Source organism: Vigna angularis, chromosome 3 (assembly GCF_016808095.1).
Source record: "Vigna angularis cultivar LongXiaoDou No.4 chromosome 3, ASM1680809v1, whole genome shotgun sequence".
NCBI lineage: Eukaryota > Viridiplantae > Streptophyta > Magnoliopsida > Fabales > Fabaceae > Vigna > Vigna angularis.
The window spans coordinates 25,184,154-25,198,687 of NC_068972.1; the positions used below are offsets into that span (position 1 = coordinate 25,184,154).

General features: G+C 31.1%; 1 protein-coding gene across 2 annotated transcripts; it reads right to left on the reverse strand.

Moving 5' to 3' along the window:
* Positions 1 to 2,044: 2,044 nt before the first annotated feature.
* On the reverse strand, positions 2,045 to 13,551 carry LOC108326513 (fumarate hydratase 1, mitochondrial). Of its 2 annotated transcripts, XM_052874707.1 has the most exons (18): positions 13,249 to 13,537; positions 9,764 to 9,834; positions 9,584 to 9,678; positions 6,499 to 6,648; positions 6,293 to 6,403; positions 6,042 to 6,125; positions 5,684 to 5,782; positions 5,520 to 5,570; positions 5,374 to 5,423; positions 5,197 to 5,278; positions 4,982 to 5,076; positions 4,821 to 4,887; positions 4,652 to 4,702; positions 4,463 to 4,558; positions 4,208 to 4,306; positions 4,062 to 4,091; positions 3,916 to 3,981; positions 2,045 to 2,433 (listed from the first exon to the last, which is right to left on the reverse strand). In XM_052874707.1, exons 4-18 carry the CDS (start codon positions 6,640 to 6,642, stop codon positions 2,347 to 2,349), a joined length of 1,212 nt encoding a protein of 403 aa, XP_052730667.1. In that variant the 5' UTR covers positions 6,643 to 6,648; positions 9,584 to 9,678; positions 9,764 to 9,834; positions 13,249 to 13,537; the 3' UTR covers positions 2,045 to 2,346. The 2 variants fall into 2 exon arrangements, with proteins under 2 accessions (XP_052730667.1, XP_017415553.2); XM_017560064.2 differs by lacking the exons at positions 9,584 to 9,678; positions 9,764 to 9,834 and having other exon boundaries at positions 13,249 to 13,366; positions 13,440 to 13,551.
* Positions 13,552 to 14,534: the final 983 nt, after the last annotated feature.

The window sequence follows — 14,534 nt, forward strand, 5'->3', positions numbered from 1 at the left end:
GAAGAGGTTAATGATAGTGAGGGTTATGGGAAATTTGCAACCTTTTGTACGCCAAAAAGTATGGTAGATTTTAAATGAGAAATAGGGAGATATTTTGATGAAAAGCAAGACATTTTAGAAGCTATCAAAGGCTATGCCTTAAAAAATGGCAAAAATATTAAATTTGTCAAAAACGATAAAAGAAGATTGAGGTTAAAGTGTGTGGGAGCAAAAGGAAAATGTCCTTGAACGTTATATTGTGTTTATATGGAGACAATCAATACATTGTAGCTAAGATCTATTGTAGACAACCATATCTGCAATAGGGAGTTCAACCTGAGGTTACTTGATGCCAAGTGGTTGAGAAAAAAGTTAGAGAAAACAGTGAGAGAAATCCAAAAGTCTAGGGTGTAGATATTCGTGAAAAAATTCAAAGAAAATGAAACATTAGTATATCTAGGTGTATGACTTATGGCCAAAGCTATTGTTTCATATAAGATTCATGGGTCCTTTAAGGCATGAAAAGACATTTTTGTGTCTTGCAGGCCAATAATTGGATTAGACAGAGCTTTCTTGAAAGGGAAGTATGGTGGGGAGTTGTTAACAGCTATTGGACGAGATGCCAATGACCAAATGTTGCTTATTGCATATGGTATGGTTGAAGTGGAAAACAAGGATTCATGGACCTGGTTTCTAGAGCTATTGATTGATGACTTTTGTGGTGCTGAAGTATGTTCATAAATTACTTTTATGCCAGACCACTAAAAGGTAATAATGATCTAGACTTTGTAATTTTTGTATATTCATTCATTAATTATATTGTTTTAAAATCACATGGCCCACTTCTGGCTATACAAGAACTACTTTCTGGAGTTGATCAAAGATTTTGTGTAAGGCACTTGTATGCCAACTTCAAGAAGAAATATCCTGACAAAAGCCTTAAGGGTCTAATGTGGAGGGCAGCTACAACCACACACCCACAAACCTGGGAGATGAAGATGAGAAACATTAAAGAACTGAACGAAGAGGCTTTTAAGCATTTGATAGTCATTCCTTCAAGGTTTGTGTTCATAACTTAACTCTTGTTAATATTTGTTTACGTGATTTGCTGTTGATATTACTTAAGATCAAGATTCATTACAACAACTAAATGTGACACTTTGGTGAACAATATGAGTGAGGCCTTCAATAGTTCTGGTTCATACCAAGAGTAAACCCATCATTACCATGTTAGATGACATCCGGGTTTACATCATGCAAAGATGGGCAAGAAACACTTCAAAGATATAATCCTTCCCAGAATCCATTTGTCCAAAAATCCAGACCAGATTTCGAAAGGAATCACAATTAACCAAACATTGAATTCCTAGGTAAACCTCATTCATTAGTTGTGAATTATGTTAAATTATTTATTTGGTTTATAAGTATTGTTGTTATTCTTTCTTAAAAAATGGTCAACCAATAAACTATTTTAAGTTCGACATGTGTCACACAATGTAAATTATACGTAGATATTTTTTTGGCAGAATTTGCAATTAATTATTAAAATATATTAATTTAAAAAATTAAAAATATTTTAAATATTATTTCCAATTTTATAAATTAATTACTTCATAATTAATCATTTTCAATTTTAATTTATACCCATTCTTATTAAAATTAAATCAAAGATACTTTTATAATTTATTATATCACGTAGTTAATCTATTTTTTTTTTCACATCAATTAAACTCACAACAAACTTTTTTCTTCTTTTTCATAACTTTTTAATTCAAACAATTTTACTTTTACTAACTCTATACTATTTTTCCTTTTTTTTTTTTCTTAACTTAGTGTGCAATCCAAACAAAACATAAGGATGAAATATTGAATCATTAGTCACAACAATCCACATCATTCATCCATATGCTTCCGAGTTATTTTTCTAGTTTTCAGATAGTAAGCGTGAATATAAACAATTACTTTGCCTCCAAAACTTCTTCTATAGAAGGAATTTGATGAATATAAACAGCTATTTATTAAAGAAAACAAATTGAAAAATAACTGAGTTGTCTTAGAAATCAATGTCGTAATATAACATTTTTTTGCATTCATGTCGTAAAATAATGATTTTAAATTGTCTGCGATTGCAAACGTTACTGTCACAATATAAAGTTTTTTTTTTTACTCATAGCACTGCAATGCAATGTAGTTGACCCATACAAATCCATTTTATTTGTAATTTTTTACTATCATGGTTCTATGATATATTTTAGGAACTTTTAGCCTGGGTATAAAGCATACGTACGTAATAGTATCAAAACAAGGTACTTTAATGTAGGCGATGGTGGAACAAGGAATCATTAGAACAAAACATTTACGAGCTACTTAATCGGATGGTCCAAGCATTTGCTCAGGTACCACAAGTTTGTCGAAATCTTCAGAGCTCAGCACTCCAATTTTCAATGCAGCTTCCTGAAAAATCATTTCACCTTCGCTATTTAACCAAAATATCATTCCAATCAACCAAAAACACATAAATTGTTAAGGAATCAATTCATTCACATAAACACCACAAATATTAACATTAAAAGAAACTCATACAAGAGTTTCACTGCTTCTGCAAGGATACTGATACAAAGAATATGCTACTGAATTATTGTATTGAATGTTATAAAAGAGAGGTCAAAATATACAAAATATATTAGAATTAATTAACAAATTAATTTTATTATGTGAGTCTCATTTCAAATATTATGATATAATATTTCAAATATAAAGAACTCTAGATTATTACGAGAAGTTATAATAAAATAAAATAAAGATAAAATGATGAATGTTGATTTATAAAAGAGATTATAATTCTGTTTTTTTATCATAAGGTTATTTTAAAAGACAGAAATAAAATTAGAAAATGAAGTTGAAGAACATATATGAAGAAATATTCTCATACTATTTCTTACGAATCAAGGCTAGTATATTATGATTATGTTACGAGGATTATAAATATTAAGGTCCTAAAGTAGTTTTCTAGAACGGACTAATAACATAGGAAAACTACAAATTAATTTATTGTTAGATTTATTATTCTCCTTTAATGATGTTTGTTCATAAATTATGTTTTTCCCAAAAATTATAATGAACCCTACTTTATACTTTTTTCTAATTTTTTACAAATCCTAATTATTAGGTTTAGGGATTTGATGTTTGCGCTGCAGATGATAAAATTGATAGATGATTTTCGCTGCATGTTATTGAATTAATTCATCATTGGAAATTCAAATATCAATTTCTCTTGGGACATGGATCAAGTGCATTGAAAGCAATTCAAGATTTGGTTTTTCTTTTATCTTATTGTCATTGAGTGATTTAAGTGCGACCACATTATTCTCATTATTTTTATATATTTGATTATGAATAATAATAAAATCAATTTATACTTCATTATGCGATATGATTTATGTATTAAATCACAAAATGTTATCATATCGTATGAAACAAGTGAAAGAATGTTAGAATTAACATATAAATTCATCCTATTATGTGATTCATTTGTAATATCATAAGAGACCCAAATGTAATTTAATAAGATATATTATTATGGAAAGTTATAATAAAATAAAATAAAACCGAACTCGATGGATATTGCTTTATAAAAAAGACAAATTTTGTCTCTGATCATAAGATTCGTTCATAATAAATCATCATGAAAGTGTAAGATGAGAAAAAAAAAAGACAAAAAGATAGATTGAAAAAAAAGATTGGAAAATAAAAATTGAAAAATATATTATCATAAAATCTCTTATGAATAAAAGTTAATATTCTGTTATGATTATATTGTAAGAGTTATAAATCTTAAAGTCCTGTAATAATTTTCTAGAATGAAATAAGAAAATAGAAAAACTACAAGTTAACTTCCTAAACAAACACAAGAGAAGTATAACATGCAATCATCACCTTAAGAGTAGTTCCCTCTTTGTGGGCTTTCTTGGCAACAGTTGCTGCCTTGTCATAACCAATTTTCTGAAACAGAAAAATAAAATTCAATTTCTCTGAAGAATATAAAAGTTAGGTAATATCATGATAGACGAAAGGAAACTTACTGGGTTCAAGGATGTCACAAGCATCAGTGACTGCAAGGTGAATCAAAATTGAAACATAAATAAACTAAATTAGTATAAGAGTGTAATTAAGAAATCGATATTTTGGTTTCGTTTTGATATTTGTTTGAAATAAGTGAACAACATACCTCATGCAGTAATTTTGAAATTCTTTCCTTATTAGCTTCAATACCTCTCACACAATGCTTTTCAAATGAAGCAGCTGAATCTCCCAGCAGTCTCACCGACTGCCAAAATTAAAAGGGAAAAGATTGAGCATTCAGTGCGTCTTTTAGGTAATGCAGTAAGATACAATATTCAAAATTTCTAAATGGCTTAAAATGTATGAACCAAACTAATAGCTAGTTCCGCTTTATGTGATTGATAAATTAGAAATATCATACACGAAGGAGACAACTGGCAATCATTGGCTTGAATACATTGAGCTCAAAATGACCATTTGATCCACCCACTGTGATCGCAACATGGTTTCCCATCACCTGAAATTGCGAATCATGAAAACAATTCAGGAAATTTTGTTCATCAAAAGTTCACGTTGTGACTTTATAACAAGTTACAGAAACTGTGTCTACCTGTGCGCAAACCATTGTCAAAGCCTCACATTGGGTAGGGTTAACCTTCCCCTGGAACAGAATATGGTTGTAGGTTCAAATTCCAATTTTAAGGAAAATAAATAAAATAACCATAAAACCACTGGTTTGTGTAACAAACATATAAATTCTGTCAGCATGAGAATCTTACAGGCATAATGCTGCTTCCTGGTTCATTTTCAGGAAGAATGAGTTCACCAAGACCGCAGCGTGGACCACTATATTTTTTATTGCATTATGAAAACCCATAAAATAATATACGATTAGTTTTGTATATATTTAACACAAAAGCAGTAATTACTGGCTACCAACCTTCCCAATAGCCGTATATCATTAGCAATCTTCATCAAAGAAGCCGCAACAGTGTTAAGGGCACCGCTAGTTTCAACAAACGCATCATGAGCAGCCTGCAAAACAAGAATTTATTGTGCTGCATTGGAAGCATGCCTAATGAAAAAACTAAGGTAATGAAATGAAAAAGACATATTTTACGTTAAATACAATGAGGAAAAGTTGCAGAAACAAACCAAGGCCTCAAACTTATTTTCTGCCGTAACAAAAGGCAGATTTGTTTCTTCGGCTACTGCTGCTGCTATCTTTGCATCAAACCTGAAATTTCACCCACAAAATTACCAATGCAAAAAATATCCAAATTCATAAAAATAAAATATAGAAAACACCATTTAGTTATCAAACAAGCATACCCCTTCTTTGTATTCAATCCGGTCCCTACAGCTGTACCACCCTGAGCAAGCTGTTCATCAAGTAACATCACTGTTTAGTGAGAATCAGAACTCCAAAAGAAAATAGTGAAAAACAAGCAGTTAGCTTTTGTGCTTGATCGTTTAACCTGATACATGCGCGACATTGTCGCAATTACTCGCTCAATACCATACTTCACCTGCAGATAAAGGAAAAAAACAACAACGAGAAATCACTACTGTCAGTATTAACAATGCAACATAAATGAAAGCGAAAATATGAAACAGCTCGAGCCAACACAAGCAAGCTTACTTGTGTAGTGTACCCACTAAATTCTTGCCCAAGAGTCAAAGGTGTTGCATCTTGAGTATGAGTTCGTCCTATCTTCACAATATCTTCGAATTCAATTGACTGAAAAAGAGAAAGCAATGATAAAAAAACCATTTAGAGAAATTCAATTACACAGCCATATGCCTTCAGTCTGTAAATAATTTTTCTTCTCAGAGACCACTTATTTTTATCCAAGTTATAGGTTTCTAATATGTTTTCTGATATAAGAACTCATCAGCTATTCGCAAATGCAAAGTGCATAAACGATAACCTCAAAGGAAAAGTGAGACAAAGAACCAGATAAAACCACTACCTCATATATATGAACTACAATTCAAACCTTTAAGTTTAGTGTATCATGCAAGATTTTCAGGCTGGGGATTAGTCTTGAGTTTATTTCCTTTGCAGCTGCAATGTGCATTACCTGGAAAGAAGTAAACAAACACAAATTAAAAAGAAAACAATATTTTAAACAAGGTAGGACAGTAGATAAACAAAGTATAAGAAACCGTATATCAGGAATTGTACTATATTGATACCGAGCCTAATCAATAAGAAATTTGGATATATATATGATTATAAGATGCTTACAGTTGGGAATGTATCATTTGAAGACTGTGATCTATTGACATGATCATTTGGGTGTACAAACTTTTCACCACGCTTACGGCCAAGAATCTCTGCTGCTCGGTTTGCAATAACCTGAAAAGTTGAGGGGAGAAAAAACAATAATCTTGGTAGGAACCTAAAGTGTGTGCTGCCGAAGCTTAATTTTGATCACATATAATTGTAGAAACCTCGTTAGCATTCATGTTACTCTGTGTGCCACTTCCAGTTTGCCATACAACGAGCGGAAAATGTTCGTTCAGTTTTCCTTCTGCTACTTCTTGAGCTGCTTGCATTATCGCTTCTCCTACATTAGGATCAAGACCATACTCCATGTTCACCTGCATTGCATTCAGATATTGGTCCTTTGATCAAATATATGTTCTGAATTTAATATAACTTTTCAACTTTCATTTTACGTTTTATTGCTTATAAAATTATTTATCTAAGTTCTACAATATACTTTTAGCATTTCATTTTTACTAAAATGATAAATTAATTCATTTAGATTGTTTTATCAGATTCATATTAGATATCATCATATACTATAATATCTTAATAGACTGATATTTCAAAATATACAAATTATTTATCATCATATACAAAAAGATATATGGCAAATTTTAAAAAGTAACTAAACGATTATAAACATAATAAATTTATATCTATTATTAAAAAAAACAATATCATATAATTTATAATGAATTTTATTCTCATTTCATCTACCATTTAACACATTTAATATAAAAAGATTTCAGTAATTTTTTTTTTCAAAAACTAATTTTTACAATAATAACTAAAAATATGGTATTATAAACCTCTCACTAATATACTTCACTACAATTTTTTTTTAATGACCTTAATTTCACCGTTTTAGTGATAGAATGTAAATTGATTTTGTATGTTGGACCTATAAGATAAAAGCTCAAGATTAGAAAAGGTCCAAATAGGATTCTAGAAAATCCTAGATAAAAGGATTCTAGAATTATGTACAAAAATATCTATAGATGCTTATCTATAAGATGTCTCTAGATAAATTTAGAATTATAGGAATGTTTTAGAAATATCTAGAGAATGAATAATAACCTTTAGATTAATGTTATGGTGACAAGATCCTAATCATTGGTTAAGGAGGTGTCACTAGTATAAATAAGGAGTGATTGTATCATTTGTAATCAAGCCCAAAAAAAAATAGAAGCATTCAATACAACAAGTCTTTCCTTCTCTTAAAATCTTTCAACCTCTCCCAATTTTAAACACTTCCTTCAAACCTCTAAAATTTTCTCCCAACAAAGTGGTATCAAGAGCCATAAGATCATCATAAAAATGACAACTATAGATCTTCCCTTTCAAGTCCCGATACTCACCAAGAGCAACTGTGACAATTGAAGCTTAAGAAGAGTTTGAGAGACTCAAGGAAGAAAGACAAGAAATCTCTTTGTCTAATCTACCAAGGATTAGACGAAGATACTTATGAGAAGATTTCTAGAGTCAAGTCAGTCAAGGAAGCATGGGAGAAGCTTAAGATCTTTTTCAAGGGAGTAGATAAAGTAAAAAGGTACGTCTTCAAACTTTGACAAGAGAGTTTGAAGCTTTGCATATGAGGGAAGGTGAACTAGTCTTTGATTACTTTTTAAGTTTTTAACGATTACTAATCAACTAACAAGAAGTGGTGAAAAGTTAAATGATGTAAGAATTATGGAGAAAATTCTTAATCATTAGATCTAAAGTTTGAACATATTCTCACCATTACCGAAGAAACCAAAGACTTGGAGGCCATGTCAATAGAGCAACTTCTTGGTTCGTTGCAAGCTTATGAAGAAAAGAAAAGGAAGAAGGAAGAGATCGTGGAACAAGTCCTCAAGGCACATGTTGCTTCAAGAAAATAAGAAAACACACACAACCAATCAAGACGAAGTTATAGTCGAGAATAAGGACAATGGCGTGCATATGGACATGGACAAGGACAAAGGCCTAACAACAATAACCAAAGAGGAGAAAGCTCTAACAGAGGTCGTGGGAGAGGAAATCCGAATTCAAGGTATGACAAGTCATGAATCAAGTGTTACAATTGTGATAAATTTAAACATTATGCTTCTGAGTGTAGAACCCTTAACAAAAATAAAGTCGAAGAGAAAGCCAACAATGTCGAAGAAAGGTGTATACCTTGTTACTAGCTTATAAAGGCCAAGATAAAGGCGAGGATAACTAGTTGTACCTTGATAGTGGAGCAAGTAATCATATGTGTGGAAAAAGAAGCATGTTCGTGGAGATTGATGAATCAGTAAAGGGAAACATAGCTTTTGGAGATGAATCAAAGGTGGCAGTGAAAGGAAAAGGTAATGTCCTCATCCGACTAAAGAATGAAGAACATCAATTTATTTCCAATGTGTATTATGTGCCAAGCATGAGAAGTAACATCTTGAGCTTAGGAAAACTCTTAGAGAAAGGTTATGATATTCAACTTAAGAATAATAACCTTTCTATAAGAGATACTAAAAGTAAATTCATTGCAAAGGTGCCAATGACAAGAAATAGAATGTTTGTGCTCAACATCCAAAGTGATGGCCCACAATGTCTCAAGATGTGCTACAAAGACCAATCATGGCTTTGGCATCTTCGATTTGACCATCTTAATTTTAAAGGATTAGAGTTGCTCTCCAAAAAGGCAATGGTGAGAGGACTGCCTTGTATTACTTACCCCAACCAAGTTTGTGAAGGATGTCTACTTAGAAAACAATTTCGGTTGAGTTTTCTAAATGAGTCGGACTCAAGAGCTCAAAAGCCATTATTAGAACTCTTACATGCAAATGTGTACAGCCCAATCAAGCCATGATCACTCGGTAAGAGTAGTTATTTCCTTCTTTTCATTGATGATTTTTCAAGAAAAACATGGGTATATTTCTTAAAAGCCCATGTTGAGAAAGAAAGTGGCCTTGTGATCAAAGCTTTGAGATTCGATCATGAAAGAGAGTTAACATCAAAAGAGTTTCAGAAGTATTGTGAAGATAATTGAGTTAGATGGCAATTGACAGTGCCAAGATCCCCTCAACAAAATGGAATGACGGAAAGGAAGAATAAATCAATCTTGGAGATGGCAAGGAGCATGCTTAAAAGAAAGAGACTTCCAAAGGAGTTTTGGGCTGAAGTTGTTGCATGTGCTGTTTATCTTAGCAACCGCTCTCCAACAAGAAGCATTAATGGAAAAACAACACAAGAAGCATGGAGTGGAAGAAAGTCAGGTATTTATCATCTTAGAGTCTTTGGATGCATTACTCATGTCCATGTGAGAAGTAAGCTTGATGACAAAAGTGGAAAATACGTCTTCATTAGTTACGATGCCAACTCCAAAGGGTACAAACTCTACAATCCTGATACAAGGAAAAAAATCATTATTCGAAATGTAGTGTTTGATGAAGAAGAATGAGATTGGTCGACAAACTGTAAGGACCATACCTTCTTCTCATGCATTGAAGAAGATGATGTGGAACAACCACAACAACCGGAAGAGGCACCTATTATTCCACCTGCTTCATCAAATACAACCCCTTAAGAATATGAAAGCTCAAGTGAAGAACTCCACATTTTCAAAGTCTTCAAGAAATCTAAACAATGTTACCTTATTATGTATATTTGTATATTGTGGGCCCATGATATTCAAAGAAGCAATTGAAAAGAAGAGTTGGAGAAATGCTATGGATGAAGAGATTAAGACGATGAAGAAGAATGATACATGGGAGCTAGTCTCACTTCCAAAAGGCACAAAGCAATTGGTGTAAAGTGGGTCTACAAAGCAAAGAAGGACTCCAAAGGAGAAGTTTAGAGATACAAGGCAAGATTGATGGCGAAAGTCTATAGTCAAAGAGCTGACATCGATTATGACGAGGTATGATCTTGTTGCTTGATTAGAAATTGTTAGACTTATTATATCATTAGCAGCTCAAAACAATTGGAAGATACATAAAATGGATGTCAAATTTATCTTCTTAAATAGAGTTCTTGAAGAAGAAGTCTACATTGAGCAACCACAAGGATATGAAGTCAAAGTTGAAGAATACAAAGTCTTGAAATTAAAGAAGACTCTTTATGGACTGAAACAATCCCCTAGAGCTTGGAATGTTATGATTGACAAGTACTTCAAAGAAGCAAATTTCATAAGTGTTCATATAAGCATGCACTCTATATCAAAGCTCAAGGCGGCGATATTTGATTGTATACTTGTATGTCGATGACTTGATTTTTACAAGGAACAATCCAAGCATGTTTAAGGAATTCAAGAAGGATATGACCGTGGAATTTGAAATGACCGACATGGGGCTTATGGCATACTATCTCAAAATTGAAGTAAAGCAAGGAAACGAAGGAATTTTTATTACTCAAGAAATTTATACTAAAGACCTCCTCAAGAAGTTCAAGATGGATGATGTTAATCCAGTTGGTACTCCTATGGAATGCGACATCAAGTTGAGTAAGGATGAAGATGAAGAAAAAGTGGATCCAACCCTCTATAAAAGTCTTGTTAGACGTTTGTTTTATTTAACTTGTACAAGACTATATATTCTCTATCTCGTCAGAGTTGTGAGTCGCTACATGGAAGCTCCAACAACTACTCACTTCAAGTCAAGAAAGAGGATTCTTCGATATATCAAAGGTACAATAAGCTTTGACCTATACTACTTTATTTCTAACGACTACAAGCTTCCTGGATATAGTGATAGTGACTGAAGTGGAGATATGGATGACCGAAAGAGCACAAGTGGATTTGTGTTCCACATGGGAACAACATTTACTTGGATGTCCAAGAAGCATCATATTGTCACTCTTTCTACATTTGAAGCAGAATATGTAGCTGCAACTTCATGTGTTTGTCATTTTGTTTGGCTATGAAACCTATTAAAGGAGTTAAGCTTGCCATAAGTGGAGCTAACAAAGATTTTCGTGGACAACAAGTCGGCAAATAACATTTTAGAATTCTAGAAAACCCTATCTAAAAGGATTCTAGATTGATTTACAAAAATATCTAGAGATGCTTATCTATAAGATGTCTCTAGATAAGTTTAGAATTATAGGATTGTTTTAGAAATCTCTAGAGAATGAATAATAACCCTTGGATTAATGTTTTGCTGGCAAAATCCTAACCATTGGTTGAAGAGGTGTTATTAGTATAAATAGAGAATGATTGTATCATTTGTAATCAAGCCAAAAAAAATAAAAATTAGAAGCATTCAATACAACAAGTGTTTTCTTCTCTTAAAATCTTCCAACCTTTTCCAATTTTAAACACTTCCTTTAAGTCTTTAAAATTTCCTCCTAACATTTACCTCTTTTGGATTATGTTTTGACACATTTTCATTTTTAAACTTCTTGATAAACAGCGAACATAATCTCAAATTTCCCCATAACTCACTACCGTGGAACTCGCACATGCAGGTAAACAAGCAAATTCACTATAAAACTGAATATATGTTTTCAATTGAATTCTTGTTTTTCTTAGTGTATACACGAATGCACTTGCTGACATTGGTTGCTTCTCTAGCATCGCATCAATAGACATGGATGGATTCAAACTAGTGATAAAAGGAGTCTTATAAGAATTAGATGGTGTTGACCATATGCTTACACATGTGCTCTAAGTGTCATAAATTATCATTTTATCTTGCTGCATTTTTTTCTCTAAATCTGTTAAAAAATGAATTTAATGTATTTTGAACGTGAGACTAAACATTAATAAGTAGTATAATAATAAGTGAAATAATAGACTCAACAAACAAAAAGTTTCATTAGAATAACTTTTAGCTGAATGATATGATATTATATTAAAAAGTAAATTTTAAACCTAATTAAATCTTATAAAATCGATTTATAAAATTTACTATATGTTATAAATTGAATTTATCTTTAATCATTATGGAATATATAACAAAATTCCTTAAATTATCCAAATGGAAGTTTAGAGAAATGCACCACTTCTGGCCGATATTGAGGTTTATGAAAGGATAAATTTCTCGAACTGAATCTTTAATCCAGATAGAAAAAGCTTAAATTATGGGCAACCGAAAGGGGTTCAACATTATTCAAAATAGTCTATAAACCTTCAATTAATTGTTGTAAAGACATCAATCTTTGATTTGTGATTTCTTGATAATCCTAGACATATTTTTCCAAAGCATCCATTATGCTCTCCACTACCTCTTTTGGTTTCTGCTCTCTAAACACAGTTTCAAGTTTCAAACTTCCTTATAAGCACCTAACGCTCCAAAATTCATTATGGTGGCACTCACACACGCCGTTTACACACAAAAAATCACTATATAATTATTTTAATTTTTAGGATTTAAAAAAAAAAGAAGTAGTGATTTCATATTCTATCTCACTCAAATCAGCTTTCGTGAAATACATCTAATAAGTACAGAAAAATAGTCAATATAAATAGAGTATCACTTATATTTTTCTTTCATATATTTCAGTTTCATGTAAATTAGTATTTTACCATGTGTATCAAGAAAAAAAAAAGTATTTCATATAAATAATATTTATAATAAAATCAATATTTTGAATAAATCTATTGTAAATAAAATGTGTAATGAAATTATTTTAATCGTGAGTTTATTGTAAATTTATGACAAGTAATTTAATATTGATGTACCATTTTTTTTATGTATTATTGAAGATTAGTTTTTATAATCGATAGTTTCATTAAAAAATATTAAAATTTAATAAATATGTTAGAAATCTCAAATCAATTATAGATAAGATAAGAAATAGGATGTGAAATGATTGATCCAATATATTGTTAAGTTAGAAAAATTAATTGGGTTAAATTGAATTTATTTTAAGATTAACTTGAATGGAAATTGAGACGATTTGAAAGATGAAATTAGTAAAAAAGGCATGAGTTGGATTATTGATGTAAAGATTAGTGGAATGTATATATATTGAACCTTAGCAGCGCATTTCTTCAAGATGCCAAAGGCAGAAACGATGGGTAGAGGCATGCGTTCAGAAAGGCCACCAATATGAAAGTTGTGCAACGATCTCTGAGTTTGTGCTCCCCATAATCTAATTAACAAAACAACTCATTCTCAGCTTTAAAACAAAAACACAGAGGAAATACAAAGATAAAGTAAATAACTTGTCCAAAGGAACTTCAATTGATCCAAAGCTATCTCTTTCTTCTCTCATCCAACCCAAAGCCATCATGCTCTTCTTTCCTTCAAATCTAACTCATAAACCTTTCAACCACAAATAAGTAATCACTTCACCAGACACTTTCCTTTTCCAGATTTAAAGCAATTTCCTAATAATATCACCAATGCCGTCCGACCAGGAATCCATCTCACGGATCAATAATTCTCACACTGCACTTTCAATAAACTACTATTTTCATCCAATTATTAAATATTTATAAAACTATTATAGCTACATCTATTTTCAATTTAATTAATATCAACACTAAAACACTTTCATGTCAACTATTTAACTTCAATTTAGTGCTTTTCATTTTATTTTATTCAAGCTATGTTTCAATTTACAATTTTTCTATTCAATTCATAATAATTTACCTATGCAGTTTGCGAGTCAAGCTTGAAAACTTTGCAATTTTTCTATACAATTTCGAATTTAGCTTTTAAAACTTTGCAAGTTTTTTATGACAACAACCAAAATTAGTTTAGAATCACCTTCTACACAATAATTTTATCACTAACTAATTTATCATTTTTATTTTTATTTTTAGCTTTCATAATATATTTCAAATTTAATAAAATTCCTCAAAACATAAATTATTCCTCAAATCATCCTTGCACAACATAATTGGCATAACAATTCTTTAAATCATTAACATGTTTGTGCTAGATGTATTAATCATGAAATAAATGAAATAAGCCTAAATAGATTGAGAATCTATATTTCTGGTAGTATTAATCGATTACATAAGTAATTTAATCCATTAGATTAAGTTAGAACACACAATGCAAAAACAGGGTAAAACATTTTGTTATAATCGATTACATTAGTTACATAATCGATTAAAACAGAGATAAAGACATAATCTGTTATACACACAGTATAATCTGTTAGAGAGAGAGAGCAAATGAAAGAGAAATAAGGCATAATATTAAAATAATCGATTATATAAGTTACATAATCGATTAAAACAGAGAAAAATGTTTAATCCATTATGCTAATAACATAATCTGTTAGGTTAGTTGAAAGCAGTATTAAGCTT

What these genes read in the sequence shown, in the direction of transcription:
- LOC108326513 (XM_017560064.2), bottom strand. Translation starts at nt 13,507, where the DNA reads ATGATGGCTTTGGGTTGGATGAGAGAAGAAAGAGATAGCTTTGGATCA. An exon ending in CAATGTCGCGCATGTATCAG is followed by an intron (nt 5,424 to 5,519) that starts GTTAAACGATCA and finishes CTTGATGAACAG; the next exon opens with CTTGCTCAGGGTGGTACAGC. An exon ending in AAGAGGGAACTACTCTTAAG is followed by an intron (nt 2,434 to 3,915) that starts GTGATGATTGCA and finishes ATGATTTTTCAG; the next exon opens with GAAGCTGCATTGAAAATTGG.